At 49.4% G+C, this 15,213-nt stretch overlaps 1 protein-coding gene across 1 annotated transcript in view; it reads left to right on the forward strand.

Annotated features, from left to right (window-relative positions):
- The window catches only part of Nat10 (N-acetyltransferase 10), a 37,994-nt gene that overhangs the window by 20,968 nt on the left and 1,813 nt on the right, over positions 1 to 15,213 (forward strand). The window contains exons 12-28 of the mRNA XM_021658249.2: positions 272 to 408; positions 2,780 to 2,904; positions 3,283 to 3,433; positions 3,967 to 4,063; positions 4,874 to 4,990; positions 5,600 to 5,701; positions 5,782 to 5,856; positions 6,396 to 6,512; positions 7,166 to 7,299; positions 7,492 to 7,540; positions 9,779 to 9,875; positions 9,960 to 10,070; positions 10,940 to 11,112; positions 11,590 to 11,709; positions 12,125 to 12,223; positions 12,793 to 12,866; positions 13,763 to 13,846. Coding sequence (XP_021513924.1) covers positions 272 to 408; positions 2,780 to 2,904; positions 3,283 to 3,433; positions 3,967 to 4,063; positions 4,874 to 4,990; positions 5,600 to 5,701; positions 5,782 to 5,856; positions 6,396 to 6,512; positions 7,166 to 7,299; positions 7,492 to 7,540; positions 9,779 to 9,875; positions 9,960 to 10,070; positions 10,940 to 11,112; positions 11,590 to 11,709; positions 12,125 to 12,223; positions 12,793 to 12,866; positions 13,763 to 13,846 — 1,862 coding nt within the window. The remainder of the gene's footprint in view (positions 1 to 271; positions 409 to 2,779; positions 2,905 to 3,282; positions 3,434 to 3,966; positions 4,064 to 4,873; positions 4,991 to 5,599; positions 5,702 to 5,781; positions 5,857 to 6,395; positions 6,513 to 7,165; positions 7,300 to 7,491; positions 7,541 to 9,778; positions 9,876 to 9,959; positions 10,071 to 10,939; positions 11,113 to 11,589; positions 11,710 to 12,124; positions 12,224 to 12,792; positions 12,867 to 13,762; positions 13,847 to 15,213) is intronic.

Genomic DNA, 15,213 nt, shown 5'->3' on the forward strand with positions numbered 1-15,213 from the left:
ATGTGGGTATTGGGCAGGATCCAAACTCAGACCCTCCATGTTTGTGCTGCAAATGATTGAGCCATCTTCACATAATCAGTAATTGGAGTGTTTGGTCCCAGGTTTCCAACTGAGGGTCATTTCATTCTTGATTTGCTAAAAGTAGAAAGTGGGGGGAAATGTGGGAAAAAAAGGAAGTGGCCAGAGTGGACTTTGTGATGAGTCATTGGTCCTCACCAGGTACTGTGGATTTACATGGCTACACTTACAATCTACATCTGTTTTCTCACAGTACATCCATCCTGCAGATGCTGTGAAACTGGGTCAGGCTGAACTGGTTGTGATAGATGAAGCTGCTGCTATTCCCCTCCCCCTGGTGAAGAGCCTGCTCGGGCCCTACCTGGTTTTCATGGCATCTACCATCAATGGGTAAGTACCTGGGCCGAGCTATGTGTTGCTCTGCCTCTGCCTTCCGAGGGTGCTTCAAGGTGTGCTCTGCCACAGCCTGACTTTTACATATTGTTGTTAATAGTCTGTTTTACATATGTCCAGGTCCATAAATATATGTACACACTATTGAAAAGATTCCTGTACAAAAATCACATCTTTAAGAGAGACTTCTGTATTTTAGATTTATTATTATGATTACTTAACATCAAATGTGTTTACATAAAAGTTTTACCTTTAAAAACAGCTTCATTGCAGTATGCTTTGCATTCTATACTAACCCATGTCAAGTCTCTAATTCATTTACACAACCGTGTTCACTACAGTCAATTTTAAAATACTTCAGCCTCCCCAAAAAGAAGCCCCGAACATCTCCTTCGAGCGCCTCCATACTGTATAGTCCAGGAGCTATAGCCCACTGTGTATTTCTGCTCTAGGGTTCCAGATAAGTGGAATCATACAGTGTGTAGGGTTTAAAAGACATTTAAAAAAATTATGATTAGTTGTTTACATGAGTGTGTACATGTGTGCCATGACGAGTGTGTAAAGGTCAGAGGACAGCTTGTGGGAGTCTGTTTTCTCCTCCTATCATATGGGTCTCAGGGATCAAACTCAGGCCTTCAGTCTGGGGACAAGTGCCTCTCCCCACCGAGCCATCTAGCCATCCAGTACGTAGCCTCCCATGGTGGCTTTTCGCTCACTCCAGTGCTCTCGGCTCACCCATGTAGCTTTGCTGGTATTTCTGTTTGTGGCTGGACGATGCTCTGCTATGTGGAGAGACCATGCTTGCTTATCTGAGAGAGCATTCGGGTTTTCTCTCAGTTTGGCCGTTAGTGAAGCTGACATGCACATTTGTACAGAGGTTTCTGGGTGGACTTGTTTTCAGTGCTTTTGCACATGGACTGAGTAGTGGGATTTTAGAGACTGTAACCATATGACTAGCAGCCAGAGCAGCTGCGCCATTTAATTCTCAGTGTTTTAGTAACTTGTGGCCAAGCATAATTGAAAAAACTAAGTGGAAAATTACATAAATAATTCATGTTTTATATGACTTGTATTAGACTATATTGTTAAAAATTATTACTGTTATTGATTATGTGATAAATATTAATTATATATTAGTCACTAACATGCATATAGAGGAAAACCTTGATATGCGTGTGGGATTCAGTCCTAATGCCCCTCTGCTGAAGGGGCTGTACTGCGGGAGGACTCTGAATTCCGCACTTAGACACTTGTATATTGTGATGATGGTAGATATTTCTGCTAAAGTAATGTCACACTTTGCTTTTCGTTTGCTTTGCCCTTATAATTCATGGTCCTGAGGTTCCTCTGCCGTGCTTCAGTCTTTTGTCATTTGCTGCTGCTTGTACCCGGCTAGCTGCCTCTCGCTTCCAAGGATTCTCCTGCCTTTGCCTCCTATCTTGTTGTAGGAACACAGGATTCTAGACAGGTGCTACCAAGCCTGGGTTTATGTCAGCTCTGTGGATCCAAACTCAGATCCTCATGTTTGCATGGCAAGCACTTATGCCATTGAATCATCTGCCCAGCCCTGCATCACCTCCTAGGTGAAAGGATAGAAGTAATCACTTGGCAGGGGCGTTGGGGAGATGGCCTAGCAGTGAAGAGCACTGGCTGCTCTTGCAGAGGACTCAGGTCCATTCCCAGTACCCACATGACTGCTCAAAACCATTTGTAAATCCATTTCCAGGAGATCTAATGCCCTCTTCTAGCCTCGGTGGGCACTAGGCGTGCAGTGCTACACATATATACTGTAGGCAAAACACTTACACACATAAAATAAAAACAAGTCTAACAAAAAGAATCACCTGAATTAATATTTGTTTGACTTTGTTTTCCCACATGGGAATAGACCCACATTCATGTCTTCGTGGAACTTCTGTCAGCAATGTTAGATTCTGTGGCATTGTTCTAGTTTCATTGGTTTACATCATCATTCAGGCCTTATTTTCAGATCACAGACCTGTGAAGTGTGTAGGATAAGCCTCTTTGGAGTTGAGGCTTAAAGAGGTCAAGATTGTGTTGCAGGAAGTCCAGAGCAGCCAGGGCTACAAAGAGAAACCCCATCTTGGAGAGAGGGAGAGAAGGAGGGGAGGGAGGGAGATGGAAAGAGAAAGAGGAGAGTGTTCACAGTAGGTGAACACTGTAGATTCACATTGAATCTGAGCCTCAGTGGTTCCTAGCCAAGTCACATCTTGGTTCATCTCCTTGGGACCTGTGTGTGCTGCTCTGGGAGTTTGGATGAGCAAGGCTCTCTTGGTTTCATCTGGCTGTCTCCTCTTGGAGAGTAGATTGGGGACCTTCAGTCTGACTGTCTTTGTCTTTCTCCTAGCTACGAGGGCACTGGCCGGTCACTGTCCCTCAAACTCATTCAGCAGCTTCGTCAGCAGAGTGCCCAGAGCCAGGTCAGCACTACTGCTGAGAACAAGACCACAACGACAGCTAGACTGGCCTCAGGTACCCAGTGGGCCTCCTCTGACAGCCCTGCCCCAGGGCCTCACGGCAGTACTGAAACTTGATGCTGTCCTAGGAGATGACAGCTTTCCTGAGAGGAACTGTATGTAGTGGCCAGATAGGAACTTGGCTTGGGTCTTCGGATTCCTGGGGCCTTTTTGGTTCCTGCTCTAAGACACGGGTAGGGTATGATGACTTAGTGGGAATCCATTAGGTTGGTGTCAGAGCTAGGTGAATTACCCAAAACACGGTAAATCGCCCAATTTAAATATTGAGTCAAGGATACGTGGACACTGTCACAGATAGAGTGCAATCCCCTTACCACTGTTAGTCTCTCCGTGTTGAGTAATTGTTTCTGGTTGTATGTGTTGTGGGTAACAGCTCGGACACTGCATGAGGTTTCCCTCCAAGAGTCAATCCGATACGCCCCTGGGGATGCAGTAGAGAAGTGGCTGAATGACCTGCTGTGCCTGGACTGCCTTAATATCACCCGCATCATTTCCGGCTGCCCCTTGCCTGAGGCCTGTGAGCTGTATCCTTTGTGTCTCTCTAGCCCAGGGTGGGGGCCTGAAGGGTTTGGGCTGGGTGCAGTGGCATGTACTTGTAGTCCTTGCCCAAATTTCAGAGGCTGATTTAGGAGGGAGACATGGAACCACAAATTCAGGGCCAGTCCAAGCAAAACAATGAGCCATGAAATCTACATCTCTGTCGCTCGCTTTCTCCCACCTCCCCCCACCTCTCAGGTTGAGACAGGGTTTCTCTGTATAGCCCTGGCTGTCTTGGAACTCACTCTTTAGACAAGGCTCGTATAGATCCTCCTGCCTCTGTCTCCCAAGTGCTGGAATTAAAGGCGTGCACCACCACCACCTGGCAAGATCTTGCCTTTTTAAAAAAAAAATTTTTTTTTTTGGAGGAACATTTTTAATTTTGTTTCTTAGGCTTCTCCACTGTAGTTTATGACACTGGGTTCCTACTCCCAAGCTAAGGGGAATCTGCATTTTTTCTTCTACTGTGTCTTGTTTTGGGTTCTCTGTGGTTTGTTTCCATTGCTTAACTCCAGACCAGCTACTACGTTAACAGAGATACTCTCTTTTGCTACCACAAGGCCTCTGAAATTTTCCTCCAGCGGCTCATGGCTCTTTATGTGGCTTCTCATTACAAGGTAACCAAACTGCTCCCACATGCCTGTCAGCAGGGAGTAGTCCTCATGTCTTCCCATACCTGCTCTTCGGGGTTCTGGGTGGTCATTCCATTGGGACTGAATTATGCTGAAGCTGGCAGGGTCCAGGGACCTTGCAGGATGGGTCACATTCCCTGTTATAGCTGTGTGGCTTGGGATCATTTGGCTTTGGACAGAGTGTCAGAGTCCACGAGTTGGAGGGGTGGGGCCAGTGTTGCCCTTCTCAGAGGGCAGTGGTATTGCCCGCTGGCTCACTGCCTAAACTGACAGGCTAAAGTGGGATCAGCACTTGGAGCCTAGAGGTGCTGCCGAGCTAAGGAGCAGACATCCCGAGCTTAGTGCAGTGAGACACAAGAGCTCACAGCAGGCTGGAAAGGTTGCTTCCTAGGTGTGTGGGCATTGCAGCATGCTCATGAACAGCCTATTCTGGGAGGCTGAAGAGCGGTTGTTAGTTGTGGTGGTGTGCCTTCCTGAAACAGCGAGTCACCTTTTCTCTGGAGAAAGTGTACTTCTCAATTGTGAAATAAATAGTGCCAAATAACTGCTGCTGCTTCATGACCTCAGCATTGAGCATGAGTAGACAAGACAGTAGGTATTGAAGGCTCAGTCCCACTGCAGCCACGGTGAAGAGTCTCAGGCTTGCCCCAGTGATAGAAAGGTGCTTTCCCAGGTCAGAGCCTCTTTTGCTTTGGAAAAGGCGGTGCTGCAATCACCCATTGAGTGCCAGTGGGTCCCTGTGAGTGACGGCCGATAGAAGGAGTGCATGCCACTGACCCTGTGTGTGTTCTACAGAACTCTCCCAACGATCTGCAGATGCTTTCGGATGCACCTGCTCACCACCTCTTCTGCCTTCTGCCACCAGTGCCCCCCACCCAGAATGCCCTGCCTGAAGTGCTTGCAGTTGTCCAGGTATAGAGCAGAAAGAAGCATGGTGTGGCATTGGTTTGGAGACTGCTTGGGCATTTGTGTGGCCGGGGAAGCTGTTGGGTCCTGACTTGGATCTAGTGCTTGGGTCACTTGAGGCAGGTGATGGCGTGCACTGAAGAAGGCCGACATGATGGTGTTTTTTTTTTTCCTTTCCATGAACTTGGGATTACAGATGCCATACTCTTTTCTGCAGTGTGTCAGTGTTTATAACCTACTGCATAGTGCTTTATTATGTTATTATGTGTTCAGATAGTATTTGTCTCAGCACTTTCCTGTCACAGTTTTGGGTTCTTTGCCATTTGTGCTGCTCCATATTGAGCTGTATGTGTGTCCTGTGTCTTGATGTGTGTTTAGGTAATGCATGCCACTTGCCCTCCCTGGTGCCCTCTTGTACTCTGGCTTTTGCTCTTGGGGTTGGAGGATGTCAGTATTCTGCCTTGTGAGGCAGTAGTGGCCTGTGGCATAGTAACAAAGCTTCGGGAAGAGTGTGGGGCCCGAACCCAGGGTGGAAACGATTCTTAGAGAAACGGCAAAGGTTGATACTTGGGATCTGGAGCTAGATCAGGCCTGCCCTGCCTTGGTTTCCCCTAGGTGTGCCTTGAAGGAGAGATTTCTCGTCAGTCTATTTTGAATAGCCTATCTAGAGGCAAGAAGGCTTCGGGGGACCTGATTCCGTGGACAGTGTCGGAGCAGGTGAGGAAGTTGCTGCCGCTGCATGTCTAACTGTCAGAGGATGTTTGTGTTGCTAAGTCACTGGCTCGTGTCTCCCACAGTTTCAAGATCCAGACTTCGGAGGCCTTTCTGGTGGACGGGTTGTTCGAATTGCTGTTCACCCGGATTATCAAGGGGTAACCCATCCTCCCTCCTGTCCGACTACCTGTGCTGCTGTTCATGGGCTCCCGGCACCCCTTAGCAGGACTGTGTGTATGACTAGAAGCTGGTTACACCAGTAACCTTTTAGGTGTCCTCTGCTGTGGAGAATTTATCCGGGGCTTGGGGTGGGCAAGGTTGGTGGCATAGTCCTTCTCCTGTGTTAGAACACAGGACTTATTGAACCAGATTGTTTTCCATAATTGCCTTCTGTCCCTTTGAAAGCCACACCGAGGAGTCAGCTGTAGAAGCATCCCTTTCTGGCAGTGGCACAGATGGCCACTTTTAGACTCAGGTTGTGAGTGGGCTGTGGTTGGAGGGCTAGACTAACATAAGAACTGGTGCCAGAGCCAGCTTGACAGCATTGGGTTTTGTTGATAGTTTTTGTTTTTGTTTTTGTTTTTTTTTTCCCCATATGCAGTTTGATCAGGAACAAATGCTTTAGAAGCAAGACAAAAATGGCTTAGACAGGTGTAACATGACCTTCCCTCTGTTGTTTCCCTGTGTGTGCTCATAGATGGGGTATGGCAGCCGAGCACTGCAGCTGCTGCAGATGTACTACGAAGGCAGGTTCCCCTGTCTGGAGGAGAAGGTCTTCGAGATGCCACAGGAAATCCACACTGTGAGCAGTGAGGTGAGCGTGCTCTGGCAAAGCCCCAGTCCTGTGTCTGAGAGGCTGGTTCTCTGGGCTCTTCCCGCTCTCGGGGCAGCCAATCGCTTTCTTCAGCCTAACACTCAGCCTAGACACCAGCAGCATCAGGTGCCGCAGCAGAAACTCTAGGAGAGGAGTGTGGCTTACCAGCCTGCAAGTGTGCTGCATTGCAAGCTCGAGAAACTCTCCAGCGGCCTCTGGGTTGGCATTAATCCGCGTGGCAGAGTTCCACTCTGCCTTGCTTAAGGCTGCCTGCACTACTGATTTCCTTCATGTGCATGCGCTCACTGACGTTCATAGGGTGTCCATGGCAGAGCTCATGGGCTTTGATTTGATTTTTGGGTGGACTCGGGTAGGTTACTTTCTGAGGTCACAGGGCTGTCAGGTGGCAGAACCTCAGTTTCATGTTACATTATCAAAACCCCCTAACTCTGTCCCCTCTAAAGTGTATTAGTCATTGCTAAACTAGTGGCCTTCCCCTGCATTCCAGCTTGGAACTCTGATGGCACACATGCTTAGGTGTGTGATCTTGGGTCCTGTTTGAAATCTGTGCTTTTGTTGCATGGCATACTGGATGGCTTGAGGCTCCCGTTAGCTACTCTTGCTTTGCTCAGGGGGTGGCATTGTCTTCCTAGGCCGTCAGCTTATTGGAAGAAGTCATCAGTCCCCGGAAGGATCTGCCTCCTTTACTTCTCAAGTTGAATGAGAGGCCTGCAGAGCACCTGGATTACCTGGGGGTTTCCTATGGGCTGACCCCCAGGCTCCTCAAGTAAGTGCCCGCCTGTTCTCTGGCACCAGCTCATGTCAGTGGAATGGACAGTTCTGTGGGGGGGTGTCTCTCTTTGCAACTGGGGTCTGTGTTGATTTCTGCTCCTTGTCCTCTTCCTAGCCCTTCTCCCTTTATTTCTAAGCTGCTTCCTGGAGGGCATACATGGTGATCCCGTCCTCTCTTTTCTTGTAGGTTCTGGAAACGAGCTGGATTTGTTCCTGTCTATTTGAGACAGACCCCAGTGAGTGAGGTTTGGGGCAAAGGAGGGGTTGGGTTTGTGTCTGCATCTGGCACAGAGCTTTGCTTCCTCCCTGGCTGTGCCTTGTTCCTGTGCTTTTTGCAAGTGGTTACTCTGATGGACAGACAGACAGCTATCCTCTTTCAGAGACAGATTGTCACAAAGTGATTCCTTCATGATGCAGGTGTTCTGTGCTTTTTGCAAGTGGTTACTCTGATGGACAGACAGACAGCTATCCTCTTTCAGAGATAGATTGTCACAAAGTGATTCCTTCATGACGCAGGTGTTCTGTGCTTTTCGCAAGTGGTTACTCTGATGGACAGACAGACAGCTATCCTCTTTCAGAGACAGGTTGTCACAAAGTGATTCCTTCATGACGCCTGGCGGGTCTGGTGCATCCTCGGCTTTGTGCTTCATTATAAAGTGGCAGGGTTACACGTGGGCTTATTTGTCAGATTGTAGACTCAATCCTGCAGACTGCAGTCTCTGTGAATTTGTAAAACAGAACTGGGTTGTGTTGGTTTCTGAAAGAGAGAGATAAATAGCTTGTTATTTAAGATGAGAACAACGGTGAGTTCATGTAGTACGCTCAGTGCCTACGGAGAAGCAGCCGGTGCATGGGGAAACCAGGAAGCCTGTTTTCTAACAGATAGAAACAGCAGAACACACAGGCTCCTCGTGGTGGCCTGTGCTGTGAAGACTGCAAGGGCTGGGGTGGCACAGTGGCCTGGACTGCAGCTTAAACCTGAACCAGATGACTGGAAGGGACCAGAACTGAAAGAAGGTGGTTGGGGCCAGAGACAGATGGAGTTTGGGGAGAACTCCATCAGCATTCTCATTCTAAAATGGAAGTTTCAACTGTCCAGTACACCACACATCAAAACGTGGGAAAGGTTTCTGGTGGTTTTCAAACAGGACTGCAGGAGTCTCTGATCACCCTGAGTACTCCACACAACTGCAGAGATTCTTTGGTCTGTTTTGTTCACTCCTGTTCCCCAGCACTTAGACAGCATCTCGCTGCAGCATGTACTAGTTGAATGGGTACACACGTAGAAGCTGTTGAAATAGCATAAAGTAAGAAGACAGCAACCATAAGATTTGCCAACACTGGTGTTCTCAACAGAGTAGGGCTTTGTACCCAGTTGGAACTATTAGGAGGTGAGGATACAGACATGAATAGATATCTTTCCCAAAGTGGGAGCAAGAGAGCTGTGTGGGGGCTGTGCACGGGGGATCGCTGGGCGGGGGGGGGTGTCATTGTCTCGTGGAAGATTCTTGACGTGTTTGTTCATTGTGGAGGTTATTTACAGGGAGTGCAGGCAGAGAGGGCTGACCTGTGGGAGTGCAGGCCTTGTGAAGGCCAGGAGGCTGAAACCCAGGACTTGGAGGCTCACTAGCACCTCATCCCTCTTAACAGGAGGGTAGCAGTGGGTGCGATTCAGCAACTGAGATAGTGAAGGTGTCTGGCTGCTTCTGTTTCTGAGGCCCACAGTGCTGAAGGGGGTGGGGGCTGTGACGCTGGAGAATGTAAAGCTGGTGTCCGAGTTTGGTGGTGAGTGTCCTTGTGAAGTCTGAAGTGAGACTGCTGGAGACCTGAGTGCTGGCAGGCGGGGGCCAGCACAGAGGCTGGTACCTGTCAGCATGCTTGTCCAGACAGGGATGGAAGGTCGGCAGTGTGTGCAGGGAGGATGTAAATCTCTGAGCCACAGATAGACCGTAGGGCGTCTTGTGTTCTTGTCCCTTGAACTGCTCAATCTGACTTGCTGCCATTTCTTCTGTCAGTGTTATCAGCTGAAAGCCATTAGGTGCAGTCCTGAGACCTTCATTATGTAGTAGTCCAAAATTCCGTGGCCTTTTGCCATTTCAACACATGATGAAGCATGCAGCATCAAGAGTGAGGCCTGGGTGAGATTGCGAGAATGTCACACAAACTCCGTATAGGCATACCGGCTGCCACCTGGGAGTCTCTGGTCTGCTGGGCATTCTGCTTTATAAGCACCAAAAATGCACTGATGGCCCCGAGTCCAGAGTCTGCCTGAAAGGAGTGGGTGCAGAGCAGAAGTCAGGCCCTACCTGAAGACCTGGCGGTGGCCTGCCATGTGAGCCCTCGAAGCGCGTTTGTGGACTGAGGCCATGTGGGCAGTGTGGGAACACCACGCCCTTCTCTGCAGTTGCCCTTCCTGCCATGGGAAGCTCTGAGGAGGAGGTGGTTGGTGCCAAGCAGGAATGTGTGTTCCCTAGAACGACCTGACTGGAGAGCACTCGTGCATCATGCTGAAGACCCTGGCTGATGAGGACGAGGCTGAGCGGGGAGCTTGGCTCGCCGCATTTTGGAAAGGTGAACGCCAGTGGAGTGGAGGGGGAGGGGAGGTGACAGGCGAGGGCACCTCCAGACTGCTAACTGCCTGGCTGTGTCCTGCAGATTTCCGGAGACGGTTCCTGGCCTTGCTGTCTTACCAGTTCAGCACCTTCTCTCCTGCCCTGTCTCTGAACATCATTCAGAACAAGAACATAGCGAAGCCAGCCCAGCCAGGTGAGCTGTCACCCTGGGAGCTATGGGGCGGCTCTAGTCCTCAGCCTCTCCATGCGGCCTCCTGTTGCCCAAGCCTATCCCCTGCCCAGGCTGAGTGGCTCTCAGGTGTAAGAGAAGTTCATACAGTGGGTAGCTTTGAAACATGCTAGGGGAGCTAGCTCAGTGTCTGGGGCTCTGTTAACTAGTTGTGAAACTGCATCAAGCATGCATCTGTGGCCAGTGTGTAGAAGAGCTTTATGCATATAAATCTGTTGTTTAGTTGGATGAAAATTAAAAAAATCGTGTAAGAGGTCATTAGCAGTCACTTTTTCTACTAACAGTTTATATACGTTTTTAGCTATGTGTATATCTGTGTTTGTGCACATGTTCCTATGTATCCATTTACTTACCTCTTACTAATTTTATTTTGATGGGAAAATCTGGGTTCTTTTGAGCTGGGCAGAGCACACACTTCTGTGAGGTGAATCTGGAGGAAGAGTGACAAATGGGGAAAGGGGGAGGTGTGTCCTTGTAGAGCTAGGACACCAGGGTCTTTCTTCGGCCCAGCATGTTGGTGGCTGTCTGCACTGCCAGCTCAGGATTGTGTTATCCGTGGCAAGGCATTTTAGCACATTTTTTAGAGACTTATATGTAGACTTGCGTGTGTGCATGTGTGCCTGGTGCCTGTGGAGGTCAGAGGGCGTCTTAACTCCTGGAACTGGAGTTACGGTTGGTTGTGAATTATGTGGGTGCTGGGAACTGAGTATGGGTCCTCTGCAAGAGCAGCAAGCGCTCTTAACTGCTGAGCTACCCGTCCAGCCCCTTCCTGGATGGTTTCCTGTGAGGGCTTCAGACTGCCCTGACCCGTGTGGCTTTTGTTGCACATGCAGCCCTAGGCCGGGAGCATCTGGAGGCGCTTTTTCTCCCCTATGACCTGAAGCGGCTGGAGATGTACTCTCGGAACATGGTTGATTATCATCTCATCATGGACCTCATCCCAGCCATTTCCCGCCTGTACTTCCTGAACCAGCTGGGGGACTTGGCGCTGTCGGCTGCCCAGTCGGTAGGTCATCTGGAACTCCATGGGGGAGAAGGGAGGGCCGAGGGGCTGCTGGTGCTGGGCTCTTAGTCAAGTGCTTAGAAGTAGCTCTGTGTCTTTAGCCCAGCAGAGCTGCTGGTCCATTCTCACCCTGCAGGCCGAGGTGAGTAATGTAGCTGTGCTGTTAGCAAGCAGGCTGCTTCAGTGGGCGCCCACATACTTCCCCGACCTCTCTGCCTTAGCAGAAGTCCAGGCTACCCTGGACGCGGGGTGTGGTTGTGAAGTGGATGCTGGTTGGGACAGTGTGAGCTAGAGTGCATTTCAGAAGAGAGTGGTTCTGGTGCCTGAGTAACTTGGTGGAAGAGAAGATACCAAGTAAACACTGCTGCTCTGTGATTGCTGCCAGAAAGCTTCATCAAAAGAGGCAGTCCCATTCTCAGGGCTGCCTTAATGGGCCAGGGCTGTCTTTGAAGCCACTCCACTTGATTTTCCTTCCTCCAGGCTCTTCTCTTGGGAATTGGTCTGCAGCACAAGTCTGTGGATCAGCTGGAAAAGGAGATCGAGCTACCCTCAGGCCAGCTGATGGGGCTTTTCAACCGGATCATCCGAAAAGTTGTGAAGGTAACCTTGGCCCAGGAGCAGGATTTTGGTCTATTTCCAGTAACACAACACACCCGCTCTTTGTTTATAACAAGTACTAAAACTTAGATGTATTTGCTGCACACGCGCGCACACACTCACACACACACACACACACACACACGCGCGCACACACACACACACACACACACACACACAGGGTTGGGGGGGGCTGGGATTGGAATGTCAGCCAGTATCTGTGAAGGGCTGGATTCCTTCCTAGAGACACCACTGTTGGGATGTGGTATATATACTCAGCCTATTTATGTGCTCGTGCTGTGATCATCTGTGTTCTGAAGTCTGGAGCATTCTTTAAGATGCTAAATGCCTTGTTGAGGAGTGAGTGACTGACCCCTGCTGCTCCTGCATCTTTTCTTCCTTCATGTTGTCTTTGCAGCTGTTTAATGATGTGCAGGAAAAGGCTATTGAGGAGCAGATGGTGGCAGTGAAGGATGTTGTCATGGAGCCCACAATGAAGACGCTAAGCGATGACCTGGTACGTCCCTGCTGAAACTTTAGGGGTACCCATTGTTTCCTTTGGCTATTGTTAGCCTGCAAATGTAGAGCGCCTCCTCTACTGCTTCAGAACTGTCCTGCAGGCTGGTGGTCCTGGTACATGCTGGCATCCTATACCCTCAGGCTGAGAGGTAGAAGTGTTTCAGCTCAGAGCCAGGGTGAGCTGCTATTTAGAGAACTTCAAGTCAGCCTGGGATACAGAACAAGACTTTATCAAACAAAACAACAAAAAATAAAAACTAAAAGAGCTGGTCCTTTGCACTAGCTTAACTAGGTGGCATTCTGTAGGTCCAAGACAGTGTCCCTCTCACTTTGTGCCTCCCACTGAATGGGTGAGTGTGGGAACCTAGCAGTTATCAGTGAAACATTGCTTACCCTTCCAGATATGTTTCCAAATGCATAGTTGCTAGGTGTGCAGGCTGTAAGGCTATTCATAGTGTTCTGAGGGTACCTCAGAAGGAAGTGGATTTCCCCTGTCACACCCTGCTCCCCCTTCTCTTGGGCTTTGCAAACTCCTTTTCGCTGACCCCTGCTCTGTCTGGACCACAGGATGAAGCAGCAAAGGAATTCCAGGAGAAACACAAGAAAGAAGTGGGGAAATTGAAGGAGATGGACCTCTCTCAGTAAGTCACCCTTCTGCTTGCAGGCAGCCAGAGTCCCCTGGCTCCATAGTCTGCAGTCTCCTACCTCTCGCATGCACACCCCACAGGCTCAGAAACTGTCTTGGGACTACTACAGCTGACACCTCGAAGTTTCTTCTTTCCCTGGATCCCAGAGTTCTTGGTCACTTGGGTTTGTGTTCCTCCTCAGGCCCCTCCAGGAGGGGGATGTTGAGCAGAAGAGCTTCTGCCTTGTAGTCCCTTCCCCTTTGGTTTTTGTCTGTGAATTTGTTTGAAGGAGGGATTCTACCACCTCAACGCCCCCGATCAGGAGCTCTGTATACAAGGCATTGCAACTCCTTTTGAGCTTTACTTGTGATGTTTCCTCTCCACCCACCCAGGGGTTGACAGATATGACAGTCCTGGCACTTCAGGCCTTTCCCCATGACTCTAGACCAGGAGCCACTGAACTTGGCAGCAACGAGATCATTGGTGATGGTGGTGATTCAGCAGACGGGGATAGCCAGGAGTTATTTCAGGGTGTCAAACTGCTTTCTTTTTGATGTGCCAGGACTGCTTTATCTGAAAGAAGTAGGAGGTTGCAGGGTAGGGAGGTGGAGGCCTGGCAGGGCAGGGCCTGTGGTTAGAGTGAGGATGGTGATGGCTGGGGCTGTGGCAAAAGATGATGGCAAGACTGCCTTCTCACTGGTTCCTGGTGATCCTTTTCCTCCCCTCTTCATACAACTCTTTTGTCCAGTGGGGCTACGCCTCAGGCCTGGCTGAATGCCTGTCACCCTCTCTGTAGCTGTTCTTGTGTCTCCTGGTAGAAAACGTCTGGTGTGGGCACCTTGTCACTTTCGTATTTTTCATTAAGCAATCTTTCTTTCTGACAGGCTTTAATATTTCCCCTCTCTTTACAGATACATAATCCGTGGGGATGATGAGGAGTGGAATGAAGTTTTGAGCAAAGCTGGGCAGAATGCTTCCATTGTTAGTTTGAAAAGGTAAGGGCCTGATGCCCCCCACACATCCAGTAGGCTTTGTAGCTTTTCCTGGGAAGCAGGAGGTAGAACCAAATGCTGAGGGAAGTGTCATGGTTCCTCCTTCCTCTCAGTTGTCTAGGGCCATCTTGGTAGCACATCTGCAAACCAGGCAGCATCCTAGGCTTGGATTCTTCTCTCTCGTACTCAACAGCAGGCCAAGGCTGAGTTCTCAGAGGCAGCCTGAGAGTGGGCCTGCCGCTGTGCCCTGATTGCTGTGTTAGCCTCGGGACCAGGGGCCAAGGTTTAAGTCATCTTTAAAGATGAAGCAACCGCAGCCCAAGTGGGCAAGTAACCATGGTGAGGACAGGGCCAGAGCTGGGCCAGGTGTTTCCACTACAGAGCTTGTCATTGAGTCACTTTGTGTCCTTCCTCCAAGCAGTTCTCAAAATCCTGGGTCTTAGCGTTTTTTTATGCCTTAAAAAAGACAGAACCCTTTTCTATGCAGGCCCTTTTTATTGCTAGTTCTCATAACAAAGATTGAAAACTGAAAACTAAAAATATTTGTTTGAAATGAGTAATAGAATGGGTTTGGATTCAAGTTTTTGGATCAAGCTCAGGGCTTTGTGTTTGCTAGACAAGTCCTTTACCACCAAGCCAAGCCTTGAGAAAGACAGTTTTACTTTGACCAGTGTCATTCATCTCTGGCATAGTGGGAGCAGCTAGCTTCTGGTGTCTGCCTCTGTAGGCACTGTGGTGCCCTCCTTCCTTGTGCCTTCTGTGAAACAGAACATTTGCAAGAAACAGAGGGATCAGTATTAAAATGAAAATAGTTTTGACTCCCTTGAGGCCACTCCAGGCATCCTGGTGTCACTGAACACTTTTCCCCAAGTGTCTCATCTGCAAAGTGATGCATTTGTAGTTAGCAAATGCATTATAGCTCCCTCAGGACTAGCAGAAGATCCCCTATGCCCAGGGCTTGCACACATGAGGCTGGCATGGCCACTTTAGGCTTGTGGGAATCCTGATGGGTTCCCAAAGAGTTGTTCTCATGGGCGCATTGGGAAGGTTCTGAGCAGTGAATCTGAGAAAGTCAGGTGTTGTCCCCTCCATCTCCTGATGTCACTCTAGCACTTTGAAGGGTCTAGATGACAGCCATATCTTCCAGTAGCCATCTGTCCTGCAGTCAGCCTGTCCTAGTTTGAACAGGGTGACAAGTGCATTAGGCTCCCCCATGCTATGCCAGTGGCTTTGACTACAAAAGGCCTGGGAATAAACCTACTGTGGAGAACCCTGGCCATGAGCTCTGTAGAACGAGGGGTCCCTCAGCTCCCACTGAGACTGCTGGGAAGGAGTCATGAGTCTTGTCATGCCCTGTGGCCCACAACCTC

This window comes from Meriones unguiculatus, chromosome 18 (assembly GCF_030254825.1).
Source record: "Meriones unguiculatus strain TT.TT164.6M chromosome 18, Bangor_MerUng_6.1, whole genome shotgun sequence".
NCBI lineage: Eukaryota > Metazoa > Chordata > Mammalia > Rodentia > Muridae > Meriones > Meriones unguiculatus.